The sequence below is a fragment of the Taudactylus pleione genome, unplaced genomic scaffold (genome assembly GCF_031769625.1).
Source record: "Taudactylus pleione unplaced genomic scaffold, aTauple2 ptg000226l, whole genome shotgun sequence".
Lineage (NCBI taxonomy): Eukaryota > Metazoa > Chordata > Amphibia > Anura > Myobatrachidae > Taudactylus > Taudactylus pleione.
Window position 1 is genome coordinate 548,682 of NW_028284628.1, and position 19,841 is coordinate 568,522.

General features: G+C 45.0%; 1 protein-coding gene across 1 annotated transcript in view; it reads right to left on the reverse strand.

Moving 5' to 3' along the window:
• Positions 1-2,245: 2,245 nt before the first annotated feature.
• The window catches only part of DNM2 (dynamin 2), a 114,252-nt gene continuing 96,656 nt past the window's right edge, over positions 2,246-19,841 (reverse strand). The window contains exon 22 of the mRNA XM_088479041.1: positions 2,246-3,236. Within this exon, the coding sequence (XP_088335167.1) occupies positions 3,194-3,236 (43 nt within the window). The 3' untranslated portion in view covers positions 2,246-3,193. The remainder of the gene's footprint in view (positions 3,237-19,841) is intronic.

Sequence of the window (19,841 nt, forward strand, 5' to 3'; positions counted from 1 at the left end):
TCGAACCACAATGCTGCTACAAAGAAATGTTTGTATTTTTATACAAGATCCTCAGTGCCTGTCTCAACCCATCTGTTTTTAAAACATGGGATTTGGAAAAACAATTAACTTGATTCAAATTTCAGTGATTTGTTGTTATAAATGTCGTTCTGTGATTATTTTGTCTCTGCTTTCTACAAAGGCAGGAGCCGCCAGCACAAATGGTACAAATGTAGTATTAGCCTTATAATAAATTAATTTGTGTTATTGTGTGTATATCTCTGTACCAATTAGTTAAGAAAATGAAGTTGGAGTATGATGAAAGGGGAGCATTCCTTGCTAAAATAGCCTATTAAAGAGTTTGGTCACAGATCCAAAACTCCGTCCCCAAGGCACCCTAGTGGTCCAGTTGTTAAGGATATCTATGGTTGAGCACAGATAACAATCAAATTGACTGAGGTACTAATTAAATCACCTGTGCTTAAGCATGGATATCCTTAAAACCTGGACTGTTAGGGTGCCTTGAGGACAGAGTTTGGGAACCACTGGGTTAAGTGATTGATACAAGCATGACTTTCTCTCTGCAAAACTCCTGATCTACAACACTGACTTGCCAAGCAAATACAGGTTGAATCTCCCATATCCAAATATTCCGAAATACGGAATATGTTTAGTATGACTGAGAAAGTGAAACCTTTTGCTTTCTGATGGTTCAATGTATACAAACTTTTGTTTAAAGCATAAATTACTAAAAATATTGTATAAAATAACCTTCAGGCTGTGTGTATATGAAACATAAATGAATTTCATGTATGTACACTTTTTGATGCACAAAATTATTAAAAATATAGTATAAAATGACATTCAGGCTGTGTGTATAAGGTGTATATAACACATAGATGTATTCTGTGTTTAGATTTGGGTCCCATTCCCAAGATATTTCATTATTTTATGCAAATATTCCAAAATACGGAATATTCCGATATCCAAAATACCCCTGGTCCCAAACATTTCGAATATGGGAGACTCAACCAGTATAATAAAATATAGAGTGAAATTTGTAGGAAACAATATTTTATCTTGCAACAAAACCTCACTAATACCGCTTTCATTCAAATGCCGGGTAAAAGCTGGGTTTTATTCCATTTTCTATCTGACTTTTTTTTGCCATTTTCTGTCTGATACCCCTTTCACACTGAAAATGAAATTACCGGGTAATTCACTTTTACCCGGTATTTTGCTAAACAACCTGGGATTTTACCCTGTGTGAAAGGGTCATCCAGGGACTCAATTCCCGGGTCTCCGACCCTGTAAAAAACCAGGGTCTGAGACCTGGGAATTTAGTGCCGGGATGACCCTTTCACGCAGGGAAAGATCCCGAGTTGTTTAGTAAATTACCCGGTAATTTCATTTTCAGTGTGAAAGGGGTTTTATTCTTTTCTGTGTGCCTGGGTAATTTTGACAGATAAAGTCTACACTGTGCAGAAATGGTAAGGAAGAGATCGTGTCTACTATAATCTGTTACTGCACCTGGGTCAGTTCCATAGGGCAGTTATATAATGGTCTTTTGCCCAGTGGGAGGTGTACTGAGTAGCTGCAAAACGCTTGCACTAGACACGGAGACCCTAAAACCATAAGTCTGTTTCTGAACTGCTGGTCCTAGCATACACTACCACCCTGATCCATAATTGCCCATGCCTGCCCCCCAAACTGTGCAGAAACCCAATAACTACGCCCTCCACCCCACAGCAAGTGATTAAACATAACATATTTGCATATTTACCAAATCTTGCATAAATAGTGGTCTCCTTTATTAACATGCGTCATAGAAAATAAATGTTTACAATGATAGGTCCTACAAAATATCTGTATAATTAATGAAGAATGGATGAGCACTAAACCTATCAAACTGATTTTTTTTTTTTTTTTTTTTTTTTTTTAAAGCCCTTTTTATGTTACTTTTGAGGCAATGGGAACTTTTGGGGTTAGGGAATATATATATATATATATATATATATATATATATTTTTTTTTTTAACAGACTAGTTTAAGAAATGGTGAGATATATAGGAGCTCATAATAATAGAAAAACCTCCAGGTCATGTTCTTCTAATGTACATTTTTCTTCTATTCAATAGGTTTTTTCCCCATGATCAAGTGGTAAAATGATGAGGTTTGTAAATTAGTAATAAAATATAAAGAGAAGCGAACTGGACACAAGGGAATGACATGTTCTACGTTCCTGGAATACATGATAAAAATAGACCTTGGTTAAAAGATTTTATTAAGAATAAAGAAACTCCCTAATTTTAACCATCTTTTACATCAAATATAAATTTGAGTTAGTTCATATAAGTACTTTACACCCCCTGATTCTCATAATATACCAGATCTACTGTAGGGAAACCACACTGATTACAGACATTGGGCCTTTGTGGTTTTTCGGCTAATCAACAGTCGCCTTTCTTGTGGTTTGCTGTTGGGAACGGAGTCTTCGGGACTGATCTCGAGCCAGTAAAGGGATGTGGGATAGCCTGGAGTTCACCACTTTATCTTTTCAACCAAAATAGAATCTCAAATGCTAACCACACCTTTTTTAAAAAGAAAAAAAATGGTAAAACACTTCTCTAGTAGTTGTATAGTAACTGCATTTTACAGATCCCAACATGGCATGGACTGCACCACAAAGGCAGCCATGGATAATGTCCAAATTTGGAGTGCTCCCAAATAAAAATGTGTACATTTCATACTTTATCTCCACACCTACGGCCAGGAGGTCCAGCTGCGGAGACAAGACCTGACCACTTCACCAGATGAACCCTGTTAGGCATCAGGATAATAGTTACATTACAGCTTCCTACTAAATATCCCAGTGGCTACAATAGCAGTTGTTTGTCGTGTTAAAGCAGAAGAACACTACAGATAAGTCTGGGAGCAAAGTGTTCAAGTGATCAGGACAGTACAACTGCTTTCTGTACGACGTTGGTCTTAAGCCTCCAGCAAGTTGGAGGCTTTTCAATATCACATATATAGGAGCATGGATCTAAGTTTTCAAGCAGTTTTTCCAATCCTTTGATGGAGAGGTTTGCTTTGGAAATCTCCTGTGGCCCAATCCTGTATGATGGCCGACTGGGTATGGTAGACACGCCAAGTCCATGGAGTAGCCCCAAGTGTAAGATCACAGATCCCATGTGGAAAGGATAGCAGGATCTGGTCACCAAAATTGTGACTTTGCTGGAGCTGTTGGAGGAGGTCTTCTGCGTGGGAAAAGAAAATGTGTTACTAGTAATGTAGAGGACTCCAAATCTGATTCGTCCAACAGAGGTATTTTAATTTTTTTTTATGTAAATGTTAAGGGATGAATGTATAAAAATATTTTTGTTTTAGGCCTCTACATAGAGTCGACCATTCAGTAGTCATATTCTTTTTTTCCATGATCTAATTTTATTAGTGTGCCACTGTCCTCTCACATTACAAAAGCTTGTGGGCATAGTCTTGAAGCAACAGCTACATGTGAAGGCTCAAAATTACACTTTGACACAAACAAAAAAAATAAACCAGCAGGAACCACTCCCCAAATGTTCTCAGCTTGCAAAGTGGTAACCCAAATTCATTTGAGCATATGACAGGCAAACAATTCAGCAAAAAATAAATAAAAAATTGCTCACTGTCCTTTTAACAAGTTAAAATGTATTTATTAACCATTCTTTATATAGCACACACATTACTAGGCACTTAATATTTGGTCATTCACATCAGTTCATGCCTCAGTGGAGCTTACAATCTATATTCCCTATTACATGGACACACGTGATCATTTTCTCTCAGAAGCCAATTTACCTACAAGTTTATTTTTAGAGTGTGGGAGGAAACCAAAAAGAAATCCAAACAAACACGGGGAGAACATACAAACTCAACACATATAGGACCTACGTCAGGAATTGAACTCACGTCCTCAGTGTGTGAAACAGTAGGGCTAACTGCTAGGCTGACTGTGCTGATCAGAACAATCATTCCCTCTCCGGGAATCGAACGCAGGTAAGTTGTTTATTAGTTGCTGCAGCTCAGTGCACATTATGCAGCTAAATGCAATTTTAGTAAATGGGTACTAAAGCCAGCGTAATAAGTATACAGTCGTAATGTCAACATTGATTGAGAATGTTGACATTTTATAGCTCCCAGCTTTTAGAAATCCTGAAGCGGGGCTCCTCACGCACGCCGAAGGCAAAAGGGGGTGTGGCATCATGCTCACTAGGTCATGCCCCCCTGTGTGTGAATGTAGCCCTGTTTATCATCACATTGGAGGGTGAGCCCAACAACTGCTGGGCTACCCCCAGCCTCACTACAGGCACCAAATGGACGCCATGCGGCGGCATCCATTCATCGGCTCTCCCGAACGACCCACTGCCATTAGGTCAGTGTCAACATTTGATGTGTTGGCAATCACCCTGTCGAAATTCTAAATGTAGCACACTCCACATGTTATCATATATTAGCAAAGTAATCATCGTAGATGCTTTGTTATAACAGACAGTGCACAGTACCACCGATTTATGAAGAGAGAGTATTAGGATTACAACAAGTGAGGCAGTGAACTATGAAAGTAAAGTGGACACTTTAACCATCTACACAGAGTGGAAGCAGCCATTTTGAGGGTGGACCAATGTCCTGCCTATCAATTAGCTTAGATCAGGTGACATAAGATATAAAGCACAAACTGATGTCACCAGTTCCATAGTGCAGTGGTTCCCAAACTGTTCACCGTGGCACCCTGGGGTGCCTCAGGTTGGTGGTCCAGCACCAAATCAAATTATTTATGGTCAATGTAATGTAAATATGTGCACAATCAGAAGTGCAAATCTGTCCCCACCACATAACTGAGCCTAAGGATGACAGGTCAGCACAATTTACTTCACTTTATTTTTTTCTGAATTTCTCCATAACAAACTTTTGAATTAGGGGTGCCGTGAAAACAATGCTGACACTCTAGGGCGCCGTGATTCAAAAAAGTTTGGGATCCACTGCCTTAGTGAATTGATTGACTGAATATTGGTCAGCCCACACAATAAGCTGCTGCCATTGTACATCGGTGACTGGTGAGCAACATTGTTACAGACAAACACACCATTTTGTGACCCCCCCCCCCCGAGCGACGGTACATGTAACGTGGTTGTTCACATATTGCCATTCAAAATGATCTACCTAATCTAGCAATCAAAACAAACAAAAATGATTCTTCCGTGTGGTCAACATGTGCAATTTAACCACTCATTAAATAAAAATCCTAGTATTTATTATTGTTTCAGAAAGCTGAACTCATTGCAGAACAGAACAATTGCTATTAAGTTAGCCCAAAGGTTCTTCATGGAACAATTAGTAATGTCATGGAATATGTAGCCAGATAATTTGGTACACGTCAACTATGGGTACTTTTAAACATATTTTAGGAACTGGGGGTGGTCGGTGCTTACTCAAACCTCTTTTCCACCAAAAACCTGGGTCCGACCTGGGTTTTCAGACATGGTTCCAACCCAGGTCAGACACAGTTTACACATCACCATTGATGTGGGTTATTCTTAGGTCAGCCCCGTTCACACTGAACCAGTGTCTGCCCTACTAAACTTGTGAGGTCATAAAAAGTGGGAGGCAACTGCTCCACAACTACCAATCAGCTCATTTTAGGCATGACCCATGTCGGATAACCCGGGTTGCTCAGTTTACACTGCACCATTAACCCAGGTCCATCCTGGGTTCGACCCCAGTAGCTGCCTGGATTTAATTGCCAGGTCACTTGACCCGGGTAATATTTCAGGGACCCTTTTACACTGAGCTGTGACCAGGGTAGACCTAGCAAAAAACTCTGGTTTTCGCTCTGGTGTAAAAGGTGTATTACATGCGGAAGGCTTGGGGCTATCATGTGCTGGTCAGCTGCGTCTACTTAACAAGCCAGTAATCAGTATAATATGCTAGTGGGTTGGGAGTAGGAATGGTGATGGAATGTGTAGGGAACTTGGCTGAGATTTTGAATTAGTGCATAAAGCTTTATGGCTCAAACAAGAAAAAGCATTTTTATGACATTTACAAATACACACCTGTACCACTACCAGTAAGTGCATACCATCATTAGATATGTTATGTTAGTGTGAAATACATAAATGTATGTAGATGTAAACCGATACAAAACAAACAAAAAGAAATAGCTAGCTCTAATCTTTGGCTTTAAACTGCCAATAGACTAACCAACCATTATGTGGTCCCATCATAGACAATTAAAATCTGATCGGATTAAATCTAATCTTTCAGACTCAAATAATAGGGAGCAGCGTACAATCAATTTCCATTGCATTCCGTTAGTTATGAGAATTGTAATCTGATTGGACTGTAAAGCTCATGACCCCCAGTATTAGAGTAAAAGCACGTAGGGAAGGGAGACAAAATTTTCGTTTAAGTCATTTTGGAAGTAGTGATACAACTTGTGCGCTGAATTCTGCGAGATTTCCCCTGAAGTTGGGGATCTCCAAGGGTGCACACTAATTGATCCCGTCTAAGCAGCCTTAACAGTAGTTGCATGAGGATTCCCAAGAGATGCAATTACGATGCAGGAGACAGAGTCCCATATTGGCAATCAAAATGTATCACGTTTGAAAAATTCATTGGGGGTAGTCATGCAGCAAAGATGGAACATTAGCAATTGCGATAGCTACAGAGAGATCATAAATGTCCGTAACAAATAAGAAGCTTAATCCATATAAAAACGCTTCCTGCAGGGCCGCAACTAGGGGGGGGCTGGAGGTGCACGTGCACCGGGTGCCGGATTATTCAGGTGCCGATGTCCAGTTCCGAAATCATGTGCGGGGGCGGGCGGCATGAGCGGTCACCCCCGTGACCACCAAACCAGCTATACAAATCCCCGCAGTGCGGGGTAAACCACTCAGTGGATCCTGCAGGCTGCCGCTGCGCCTGTCAAGCAGTATTACATGCAGTGGCAGCCTGCTGCAGAGAAGTGTGGCTGAGCCTGGCTGAGAGGCTCTTCGCACAGTCCTACCCCCTGCTGTTTTAACTTCCCCCTCCCTTCCTTCCTCCCCTCTCCTCTGCTGCGCAGCACCTGACCAGTGACCACTCCTCCGTTGGAAGGAGAAGCCTGGCTGGAAGGGCCTTGAGATTAGGCTCATATCAGCGGGAGCTGGAGTGCCAGTGACTGCAGAGGGGCTGTTTGGATAGTCGGGAGGCAGCCAGGAAGCGGGACTCCAGAGAAGATGCGGACAGGTGTACCCGGTGGCTCTCAGCGCGCCGGGAAAGAAAGGATAATGGAGGTAAGTCTCCTGGCAAGGGTGGAGGGGTTATAAGTTTGTCCAGGAAGGTGGAGGGGGGTTCTAAGTGCCCAGTATGGAGGAGAGGGTGGGGAGCTAAGTGTACCCAGCAATGGAAGGGGAGGGGGGTGCTAAATGTGGCCACTGAGAGCGGGGTTGCTATGTGTGCCCAGATGGTGGGGGATAAGTTTGCCTAATAAGGGCAAACTAAATGAGGGGTTGCTATGTGTGCCCAGTAAAAAGGGGATGATTGTTAAGTGTGCTCACTAAGGGAAGGGAATGTGTCAAGTGAGCCCAATAAGGTGAGGGGTTAAGTCCTGGCACTGTCCTGTCTCGGTGCTGTTGCTGTCTCCCCTGTCCTGGACTTCTCACCTCTGTCCTACCCTGCCCTCTTTGTTCTGTCACCTCTGCCCTGGTCCCGTCACCTCTGTCCTGACACCTCGGCCCTGACTTTATCCCCTCTCTCCTGGCCTTGTCACCCCTTTCTGCTGTCCCGTCTGTTCTGTCTTGGTCTTGTCACCTCTATCCTGGACCCTCTATCCATATATAGATATATATCCATAGTAATATATATATATTTATAGATAAATTTAATATCTATGTCAGAAAAGGCCATCTTATGATGGGCGGGTGAGGGGGGCGCCAAATTACTGTCTTGCCCCTGGTGACCAAAATCCTAGTTTCGGCCCTGCTTCCTGAAACAATAAACCTCTCCACACCAGGTGAAATTTAATATAGCAAACGTGGCACGTCTATGAGACAATAAACAAGTCATGCCTTTCTCTAGCCAGAGCTAAACTGGGGCTAAAACAAAAATCACTGGCATATGACGCACTTGAGCCGCAAATCATTTTGGGGCAATTTAATAAGAAGCTCACATTGAACAAAAGTGCAGTTTCTAAGGATCTAAATTGTCTACATGGCCACTGAAAAAGACAATACTGCAGCCTAAGATATCTAGTAACTGTATGATGGTGCAGGCACACTAATCCTTCAGAGCTCCATGCTCTCCTGTATATTGCTGGATCTGATCTATGCATGGCCCAGTCCTGCCTGTAGCTTTCATTGCACTTAGGTATATTGGGGGGGGGGGGGCTGATAGTGCAATGAGAGCTACAGGCAGGCCTGGACCGTGCATCTGAGGTACATGTGGGGTCTGATCGATGTACGGTCCAGGTCTGACTATAGCGCTCCATGCACTCAGGTATACAGGGGACCCAGGGGCGTGCAGTCACGGTAGGGAGTCATCCCTGTCATACGCCTGAGATTTGACATAGAAATATCTTCTTTGTATTGGTCTAATAATTTTTAACTTGTAAATATCTTCTTTGTTTATTGTAATCATTTTTATAGTTAACACTCACCAGCTTTGTGGAGCTCCTTGGGACTGCAGGGAGACGAAAGATGAGGCAGCAATAGCTCAGCCTCGCTTCTGTATAGTCAGACACTGCTTGCAGAGCTGGGGATGGGGCCACACCATGGGCAGTAAGCTGCACAGAAAGAGCTAATAGCGGTATGCCTTTGAGTATAAGGAGGTGTGCCTTGAGCACTGATGGACACCTTGGATGTGTCATGTGACCAGGAAGTGCGATGCAGTGTTCAGAGATCGGAGCTCAACTGAGCAGCAAGAGAAGACTCAGTGATGCAGGTAGGAGAATCAATGAACACTGAAGCTTAGTGTAGTGAGGGGAGAGTTACAGTGAGTAGGGAGTGAGACAGGCTCCCAGCACACAGACCCACCTCCATGTGTGGCTCTCCAGCTATTGACCTCACTGCACGTCACTGAGGGGATCTGATAGATGCAGGGCCAAGGCCTACCTGTAGCACTCCATGCACTCAGGTACATGTGGGGTCTGATAAATGCACAGTCCAGGTCTGCCTGAAGCACTACATGCAAAGGCCATTCATTGCTTACTTTCTGTATCCTTAAGCCAAAAACTCACAATAGTACCTCTACCTGCAGCATATCTGATGGGGTTATATAACGCAGGACATAACCTTACATATATGTGCATATCTATCAATCTTGCTACTTCCAATGTCATATAAACCTTTTTATTTATAGTTTAGTGGCTCTTCAAGACAAAGGCTTTGGAGTTTCCTGCTATACCCCTAAAAGGGTATTGGCTAAATTACACTATCTTCTTTGGGGAGGAAAAAAAAAAAAAAAAAAAGCTATTCTAAGTCTGTTTCTCTCTGTATATTAGAGGTGCACTATAACCCTATTCATACCACCTTATTTTTGAGTCTGCACAAGATGCAGAGTTACCGCATTGGTTTTATTATGCATCGGATAGTCACGGTTGCTGGTTAACCCTTAGATCATTATCTTCTTTTTAATTTGTCTGAAGGGAAAACAAAATATGGCTGCCATAGATAAACAGAAGCACACAACAATGCTTTAGTTTCATCAGAAAAGGCTTCTCTGATAAAACAAAAATGGTCAGCCAGTCAACCATGGAGCGCGCTGGAGTGACTATTTAGGACTGCTGCTAAAAAGACAGTCAGATTGGCTGCAAAGTGATATTGACAAACAAAACTTTCACTGTGATATTTACAACTTGGTATAAAGGCCCTCATTCAGAGCCGTACGCTCTGAGCAGAGCGCACGCTCTGAATGAGGGCCGCCCTCCATAAAAATGGAGCGTCCTCCTGGACGCTCGTATAGCTGTGGGTCACCACCCACAGCCTATACGAGCGTGCAGTTTGATGGCCGCGATGGTCTTAACCATCGCGACCATCGAAACTGCGAGCCGGAGCCTGCGGTTGAGGTTTTCAACCGCAAGGCCCGGAGTGATTTTGGCTCTATCAGAGCCAAAATCACTCCCACTGACATCACTAGTGATGTCAGTGTGGCCGGCTTCAGACGGTAGGCGTTCCCTTGGGAACGCCCCCGTCAGGGAGGCACGCCCACCAAAGGGGGCGTGCTGTCAATCAACATCGACAGCACGCCCCCTTTGATCAGACACAACGAGCGAAGGAAAGTCCTTCGCTCGTCGCGTCTGGCGCATGCTCACTACGGAGCTCCCTCCGTCGTGCGCATGCGCAGTGCACACCATCGACCCACTTGCGAGCGGACAGCCGCTCGCGAGTGGGTCTGAATCAGGCCCAAAGCTCATATTCTGATGAAGACCTCACCAAGGTGGCCACATGGAGAAAGAACTAGAGGTATGCTCTGGGATAAGTGATGATCAACGTGTGAGCTGGAATAAATAGGAAGGACATTTCCAGTTCCTAAGTGACCCTGTACGTCCTTATGGACACTGCACAATACATTGGATTTAAATCCACCTTTCAACTTAAATATTTTATGGCTCCCACAGGAAGAGAGCTCTCAGCATGTCAGCCATGCAACAGTGACTTGTGTTACATAAGAAAATAAAAAATTAAACTACATTTTTTCATGGGAATGGTGTTTTGATATGAAGTCATTTGAATTGGAGAGATAGAAAAGGTAGTGTCAGCAGATATAATTAAATCCAGGCAGTGGGCAGCCTAACCAATCAACCCCTCTCTCTCCTCATGCTTGCTCCCACCTCATTCCACTCTTCTGACTCTGGGCCTGATTCAGAGCCGGACGCTATTTGCGCTCGCTTGTTCAGAAAAAGGGGCCGGATATTTTAATAGAGCGCTCGCTCTTTGCGGTTTGTTGACGCCTCTATGCCTGAGCGAGCGAGCGAACGAAATATGCGCTCGCTATTTTGTAAAGACGCCCCCTGGCCGTTCGCATCATACGTCATCTCCGCTATTAGATTAATCGAGTACATCGAAAGGCGTCTGAACTGCTCGCAGTGCTTGTAGTTGGATTTTCCTACCGCAATCTTGCGAACAGTTCAGGCTAAGAGACAACCAAGTGACGTGGTCGATGACGCTGCTTTGTTAATTATGCACACCCTTAAAACACCAGTTTTGACCATTTGGCACGCCTGCGTTCGGATCTCCACTCCCCGTTTTCAAGCACCTTCCCCTGTTATCACCCACAAACGCCTCATCCTGTCACTCAAATTAGCAGGCACTCGCTATTTTGTGAACACACGATTTCCGACCGCACTGACTGGTTGGCGCATGCGCATTACGACCCATACGCAGATGTGCGAACATCACTCGGATCTTACGAGCGGCTCTGAATCAGGCCCTCTGTTCCCTCTTCCTTGAAACATGGCTTTTTTATTTTTTTCAGTCATCCTTAAGAATCCACCCATGACCAGTAGACTCTCTCCATGTCTCTAAGCTTGAAAGTATTGTCAATCTATCACCACTTTCCACCCACTCACTTCTCGACCCTTCCACTGAAAATATTCTCCCAACAAGGTTACCAATAATCTTTTCATGGCAAAATCTAAAGGTCACTTTTTCGCTTTTCATTCTCCTTGATCTGTCTGCTACTTTCAACACCATTGACCACTTCAACTCGGTCCTCTCTTTGTTCAAGACCTACCTCTCCAATTGCTCCGTTTCTATTTCTACCTTCTCGGTCACATCTGAGGGTTGGAACAAGTGTGGGAGACTGTAGAGATTTGAGAAGCATGGATGAACTTAGGTGGTTTGAGCCTGGACCTCCTCATATATAGATGTGAGGAGGTAGAGATACGGCAGTGGATGATGGGCCCGAAGGCAAGGACAGGAATAGAAAGTCTTTACAGAACAGCTAGTTGGAATGGAACTGAATATATACTACTTAATGAATGAGCAGAATAGGATTGGGACCGATGATGCTGGATTGAGAGCTGGAAGAGTTTGAGACTGATGATTATTTGAAGAATTTGATGAAACTGAATCCGATGTTGAAAAATGTAAAAACTTAATTTATGAGTCCGATGCTAATGAATTGAGGAACTAATTGATGAGTCCAATGTTGGAAGCATCGGATGAGACCGATTGTTGGCGATCGGAGTGTCCACGCGGATCCATTGCAGTGTGATTGACAGGAAGTGCCATTTGGGGGGTGGTCGGTGAAATACAGGCGTGCCAGTGCATTTGAACGCCATTGCAAGGGCTTGCATAAATTATCCACTGCGATGCCATACGCAGCCAGAGGAGTCAGTGTGCGATGAAGTTAGAAATTTCTGAATAAGGTCAGACCTTGTGTGCAAGTGTGCATGAGGCTGCGATGGTACCCGATTGTGCCGATGGTTTTGCAGTCTTGCTAAACATTACGGATGTGTGTAAGGTAAAGTGGACGTCCTTATGTTATGCTGCGACGGTATAGCGATCGCAGTGGATTAGCATACTATCGCTATTAAACTGCATGCATAATTGCTATTGCATTCGCAGTCGGTAGTGAATAAGGCCCTGGGACCGTTCAGATAGAGTACCTGGGAGCTCAGTACTGAGCTGTAACTTTAGCAAGAAGCAACGTTGTACTGGCAATGAGGGCCAGTTAGGCAATGGAATTTATAGGGGTGGGTCCTCAGGGACTGGAAGCTGCGATCAGCTGGTCTGGGAGCAGAACTCTGAGTGGAGGAAGAGCGTCAGGTGAGTGTTCAACATGGCTGCACCCATAGTATTGTTCTTGAGGGATCTCTGGCGTGCAGTTTGTATACCATCATGCTGGGGTGACACACTGTGAACAAGTGACTGCGGAGAGCCATCTCGATGCTCAGTGACAGCCGTGAGCGATGTACAGCGTGAGCAAACCTCTCTGCTATCCGGGAAAGGTAAAAAGGTGGTTTTAAGTTTCCAGAGCGTGACACCCTCACTTTTTTCCCCCTAAGAGTCCATTCTTGGTGCCCATCTCTTCTCCCTCTACACCTCCTCCCTTGGAAAGGTTGCAGGGTTGCATAAAATTGGATTTTTTAAGAAAATAATAAAAAAAAGATTTATTTGATTTAAAGTTTTTTTTATAAAATTTTTTTTTTTTTTTTTTTAAATAAACACGTTTCAAATTTTTTTTTTTTTATAAAAAAAATAAAATTTTATTTAAATCAAATAAATCCATTTTTGATTTTTTTAAAAAAAATAATCCAATTTTATGCAACCCTGGTTATCAGGTCCTTCAACCGTCAATACCATCTACACCAATCAGCAATAACATTAAAACCACATGCCTAATAAAATGTAGATCCTACTCGTGCCACCAAAACATATCTGACCTGTCAAGGCATGGACTCCACAAGACCTATGAAGGTGTCCTGTGTATCCGGCACAAAGACGTTAGCAGCAGATCCTTTAAGTTGTGATGTAGGGCCTCCATGACTTTGACTTGATGCCCGATCAGATTGAGATCTGGGGAATTTAGAGGCCAAATTAACACCTTCAACTCTTTGCCATGTTCCTAAAACAATTCCTAAACAATTTTTGCATTGTGTCACAACACATTATCCTGCTGAAAGAGGCCATTGCCATCAGGGAATACCATTATCATGAAAGGGCGTACTGGATCCGCAACAAAGTTTACGTAAGTGTCAAAAGTAACACCCACACATGAATGCCAGGACCAAAGGTTTTCCAGAACATTGCCCAGAGCACCACACTGCCTCTGCCAGCTTGCCTTCTTCCCACAGCACATCTAGGTGCCATTTCTTCCCCAGGTAAAAGGCACACAAGCACCCAGCCATCCAAATGATGTAAACAAAAACATGATTCATTAAACCAGGCCACCTTCTACTATTGCTCCATGGTCCAGTTCTGATGCTCACGTGCCCATCGCATGTGCTTTTGGCGGTAAACTGGGGTCAGCAAGCAGCAAGTTGCGATGTACCGTTTGTTCTGACAAGGTTTTTAGAATGTACAGAATTAACTTTTTCCGCAATTGTGCTAGAGTTGTCCTTGTGTGGAACAGAACCAGAAAGGCAAGCCTCCCAACACACATCAATGAGTCTTGGGTGCCCATGACCCAGTTGCCAGTCACCAGTTGTCCTTCCTTGGACCACTTTTGGTAGGTACTGACCACTGCAACTCTCAAAAAGAACTAGTTTTGGAGATGTCCTAACACAGTCATCTAGTCATCACAATTTGGCCCTTGTTAAAGTCGCTCAGATCCTTAAGCTTGTCCATTTTTCAGTGGTTTTTAATGCTATGGCTGATCGGTGCATACGCTAAAGGAAATGAAATCTACCTCTCCTCCCCTGATGTCTCACCCTCAAGCCTCTCGTGTGTCTCCAACTGCCTGTCTGAGTTCTCCTCCTGGATGTACCAACACTTCTAGAAATTTAACATGGCCAAGACCAAACTTGTTTTTCCCCCTTCCAGGTTCTCTAACCCCCACCCACACACACTCTCTCTCTGTTGATATCAACCTCTCTTCTTTCCCCGAGTCCACTGCCGAGGGGACACCCTTTATTACATTTAAATACATCCAGAGGTGGTGCTGCTCGGACTAATGGATTCTATGAAAAAAAGGCTTTGGTGGAAAAGGACTTTGGTTGGTTTCTGGGAATGGACGGATGACTTTTGCCTGAAGAATGGAGAATGTGTAAAAATATGGGCAGAGATTGTTCATTCACATACAGAAAAATAAGCATGTCATTAAGAGAGCCCAGTACAGAGGATACAAAGGCATGGATTACACTTAGCTGGTCTTCCGGGGGAAGATAAGGTACAGATGTTCCTTAGTGCTGACGCAGCAACACCCGTCCATCAATCCTATCAGACTGTTAAGACTCAGCCTGGCAGCTGCAGTGACATTGAGGACATGACAGGGAACCTAAATCAGCTGGTAGCAGCAGACAGAGCCTTCCTCTGGGGTAGATAATACAACGTAAACTGTAGACACTGAGGGGATCTATTTATTATCGCTTAATTTCTACAAAAGCAGGTGAAAAATTAGAGTTATGGTAAAACTTACCTTTGTTAAGTCCATAGGGTCCACAGGGAGACATTGGGGTGTAGCTGGGACCTGGAGGACCAGACACCAACAGCAAAGCTTTTCAATCCCAGGATGCTCCGGTCCTTCCCTCCTGAGGGCACTTCAGTTTTGTTAAAAAGCCCAAGGCAGGAGCAGGACAGGAGAGAAGGAAGACTGGTACACTGAAGAATCACACTCATACAGAGAAGAAACAAGTGACCAAGAGAAGAAACCCGTAGAAGCCAGGTGCGTCAGGGCGGGTGGTCTGTGGACTTCGAAGAAAGAGTTAACAAAGGTAAGTTTTACCAGAACTCATTTTCTTCTTCAGTTTCCATCGGACTCCACAGGAAGACAATGGGGATGTCCCAAAGCAGTGTTTCAAGGGTGGGAACACTCCTGCGCCGATAGAGCCATACGCCCGAAAGTAGCATCCTGAGAGGCAAAATGTATCAAAGGCATAAAACCTAAGAAAGGTGTGGACAGAAGACCAGGTGGCCACTTTGCATAGCTGTTCACCTGAGACCACAGAGCGAGTAGATTGAGCAGACACTGTAGTTGATACAGGAAGGCCCTTCTGCGTGTAAACCTGTGAGACAGTTATGCGGATCCATCTGGCCAGAGTGTTTGTTAGCTGGCCATCTCTTCTTGTGGAATCCATATAGGACAAAGAGGGAGTCCCTTAGCCGTCAGGAGGGATGTCTCAAGAGCCAAGCCATTAAAAGACAGGCGGGCTACGGTAGGTCCAGATGTAGACATGGACCCTGAGACAACAGGAATACTCAGATTACCAATGACGTCTGGGCCAAGCCGGAACTATTAACAGGACTGTGCCTTCCTCCTGTCTGAATTTCTGAAACACTTCTGAAGCAGAGATATTGGAGGAAAGAGATATGCCAACTGGAAGGTCCAAGTCACCGACAAGGCGTCTATGAAGGCTGCGTCGGGGTCCTTTGTTCTTGCTCCTTAAAATGGAAGTTTGTTGTAGTGTCTTGAGGCTAAGAGATCCACTTCTGGAAGACCCCATTTGTCCACCAGAAGCTGAAAGACTACTGGATGTAGAGACCAGTCTCCTGCATGCACATCGTGGCGGCTGATGAAATCTGCTTCCCAATTGAGACTCCCCGAGTTGAACACTGGGAGATTGCGTTCGGCCCATGTGAGAATGCGGGACACTTCTGTCATTGCTGAATGACAGAGAGTGCCCCCTCGATGACTGAGAAAGACCACAGCCGTGCCGTTGTCGGACTGTACTTGTACTGGCCTGTTTTTCAGAATATTCTGAGCCAGAGTGAGAGCTTTGTAGATGGCTCGAAGTTCCAGGATGTTGATCGGCAACATTGCTTCGACTGGGGACCATTGGCCCTGGAAGGAGAGTTGGCCGGTTACTGAGTCATACCCTCGGAGGCTTGCATCCGTGATGAGGAGAGCCCATTTGTCCGGGATCCAAAAAGGATGACCCTGGTTCAAATGCGGAGTCTGTAGCCACCAGGCTAGGGACAGGCTCATAGTCTGGTATTTGAGCAGATGGGGAGCCTGTTACACCTGGAGAGGATCATGTGTTGTAGGGGCCTCGAGTGAAACTGGGCAAACTCCACCATGTTGAAGGTAGATACCATTGATCCCACGGCGTGCATTGCAGAGTGAATCGACACACTGCGATTGTGAGGTAGTCTGTACTGTAGTGCTGAAATCTTGTCTGCAGTCAGGCAGATTCTCTGAACACGAGAGTCCAGGAGGGCTCCCAAATGTACCATCCTTTGAGAGGGTGTCAGGGAAGACCTTTTCCAGTTGATCAGCCAACCCGTGCATATGTAGAAAGGTAATGGATACATGCAGCTTGCGTTGAAGAGTCTCTGGGGAGCTTGCCAACAGCAAAAGATTGTCCAAGTATGGGAGCAGTCTGTTCCCTTGACGATGAAGAGAGGCCGCCATGACTGCCTTGATGATCTTGGTGAAGACCCGAGGGGCCGTTAAGAGGCCAAAACGGCAGAGCCTGAAATTGGTAATGTTGCTGTAGTATAACAAACCGGATGTATATTGTTGATGAGAAGGCGCTATAGGTACATGTAGGTAAGCATCCTGAATGTCCAGGGATACCAGAAAATTTCCAGGCTCCATAGCAAGGATAATAGAAAGGAGAGTTTCCATACGAAACTTGGGCACCCTGATAAATTTGTTCAGAGATTTGAGGATAGGCCGATGGGACCCATTGGGCTTCTGAACTAAGAAAAGGGTAGAATAATATCCCTTGCCCCAATGTGAGCAGGGGACCAGGATTATTATTACTGAATTCAGTAAGGACGGAATGGTTTTGCGGAGCAGCAGGGCCTTCGTTGAGTCCGATGGAGGTCCTGTGCAAAAGAACTGAGGACATATCCATGGGAGACCACTTCTCTTAACCAGGTGTCTGACGTTGTTTGATGCCAAACCTGGGCGAATTGAAGAAATCGGCCTCCACCCTGGGAGCCTCCAGGGAGAGGCCTGCCCCGGCAGGCTGCAGGCTTGTCCGCAGACTTGGCAGGTGGATGTCTAGTAGCCCAGGCCTGTTTGGCCCTAGGCTTGGATGCCTTGGCTGATGTCTGTGGAAAGGACTGACCCTTGGCTTTGCCCTGAGGGCGAAAGGAACAAAAGGATGATGACCTAGGTTTTGTTTTATAGGTAGAGGGCAGAAACGCCATCTTGGAAGCTGCCAAAGTAGTCACAATTTTATCTAGCTTTGGACCAAATAGGATGTCTACCGAATAAGGGAGACTCCAGAGCCTGTTTTGAGTCTGAATCCGCTTTCCAGGAAGGTAGCCAAATGATATGATGGGGGATATATCTACCGAAGTGGTAGATATCCAGTAGGTCAGGAGAGCTGTATCCATAGCTGCCTCACCTAAGTAGGAGGCTGCATCCCTGTGAGATACATAGGAGTTGCTGCTTTGAAGCTCCCTCCGTCATGCGCATGCGCAGTGGGGAAACATCAACCCACTTGCGAGCGTCCTGCGCTCGTGAGCGGGTCTGAATGACCCCCTCTGTACTGAGATAGACAGTACGTCTACCCATGGGGGAGGCAAAGGATTTGCAGGGAGTACCTGCTGTAGCCATCCCACAGGGGGGTAGTACAAATCACATACAAATCAGAACATTACATGTCTGCAATGGGCACTATTATCAACTACACAGACAACAGTGGCTGGTATGATCTAGTGCTGTATAACCTGGCCCTTGGGAAAGGTATACAGGGAGACTGGACCCAGGGATTCCCGAAGACTGCTTGCCTAAAATGGCTGCCGCGTGTCTCTCTGAGGGGGCGGAGGGTAAGGGAGGGGCAGCCCAGGGAACACCAGGAGCGCAGTGAAATGGCTCCCTGAGCTGGGGGAGGGACTGTAGGGAGAGCACCTTATCCCCCTAGCTAACGTTGACCACAGGGTCCCCTGGCCTTAATAATATGCCTCTGCACCAGTATGTTAATGCCCCAATGGTCTAGTGGAGTAGTGGGCTGAGCCAGTGTCCACATCGGCGCCTCCGTACTGTCTCCTGAGACCGAAGGCAAGACTGCACTAATACATGAGTCCCCGTGAACGGGGTTCCGCCTTACCTGTCCCCTGGATTCCGGGCTGCAGTCTTAGGGTCCGGGGAGCCTGCTAGCTAGTCCCCCTCGGATCCCTGCTGGGAGTACCTAGCGCAGGCTTGGTGTCACGGCGCCGCGGAGGGATGATGGGGTGGCAACACAGACGTCCGGAGGACAGTCTGGTGCTTCTCACCCTTCTGGTAGAAATAAAAACTGAATAAAATAAAAATAAATTAAAGCTTAGCCTGCATAAGGCAGCCCCGTTATAATGGTGGTCCAGCTCCTTGCCGGACACCAACAAAACTGAAGTGCCCTCAGGCTGTGGGTGGGGTATAGGGAAGGGGGAGGACCGAAGCATCCAGAGATTGAAATGCTTTGCTGTTGGTGTCCGGTCCTCCAGGTCCCATCTATACCTCAATGTCTCCCTGTGGACCCTGAAGAAGAAATTAACATTTTCACCTACTTTTGTAGAAATTACATTTTGGGGTCATTAATCATAAAGATAACACAGGATATATCGCATATCTCCCTGCTTACCTTTCTCCCCGATGTTGTACACCGTCTCCATACACTAGTATGGTCACCTAAATTCATCAAGCTTTGAAAATACAATATTTTCAGAGCTAGACTGCGGGAGCATTCACCATCTTCAAATAGGGTTTGCTCCTGCACACTCGCTCCTTCCCTATGGGAAGGAGTCCCTTGTTGCGAAGAGGGACTTTGTGCGCTTGAGTGAACTCTAGTTCACGCAGACAAAAATAGCAAAAAGAGCAGTGAGTACATTCGGGGAGACTGATGATTTTCGACTCAGGTGAATTGCTCTGTCGCTTGCAGCAAGTTAATTATTGGGGTCAGCTCAGCCCCCGAAAATTAACTTAATGACAAACAACTGAATGCTGCCAAAGTATAAGAATATATAAATATTGATGGCTACAAGCTATCACTCCACTATGGATCACCTTCCAATGCAGATCTAAGGGTCCTGGAGTGTTCCTGTATAATGTGGGCATACCATCCCAACTCTCATTGCTGGCTGGGGGTACATGATGTGGTTTTAGAAGCAATGAAATCACAAAAAAATGGTTAAGGTTTCTTCCAGAAAACAATGCGTTATACCAGCATTCCTGTGTCTTTACTGCTAAACTAATAGGAGGTGTTATAGGGAGAGGTTATATGGCATAATAGGAGGAGATATAGGGAGAGGTTATAT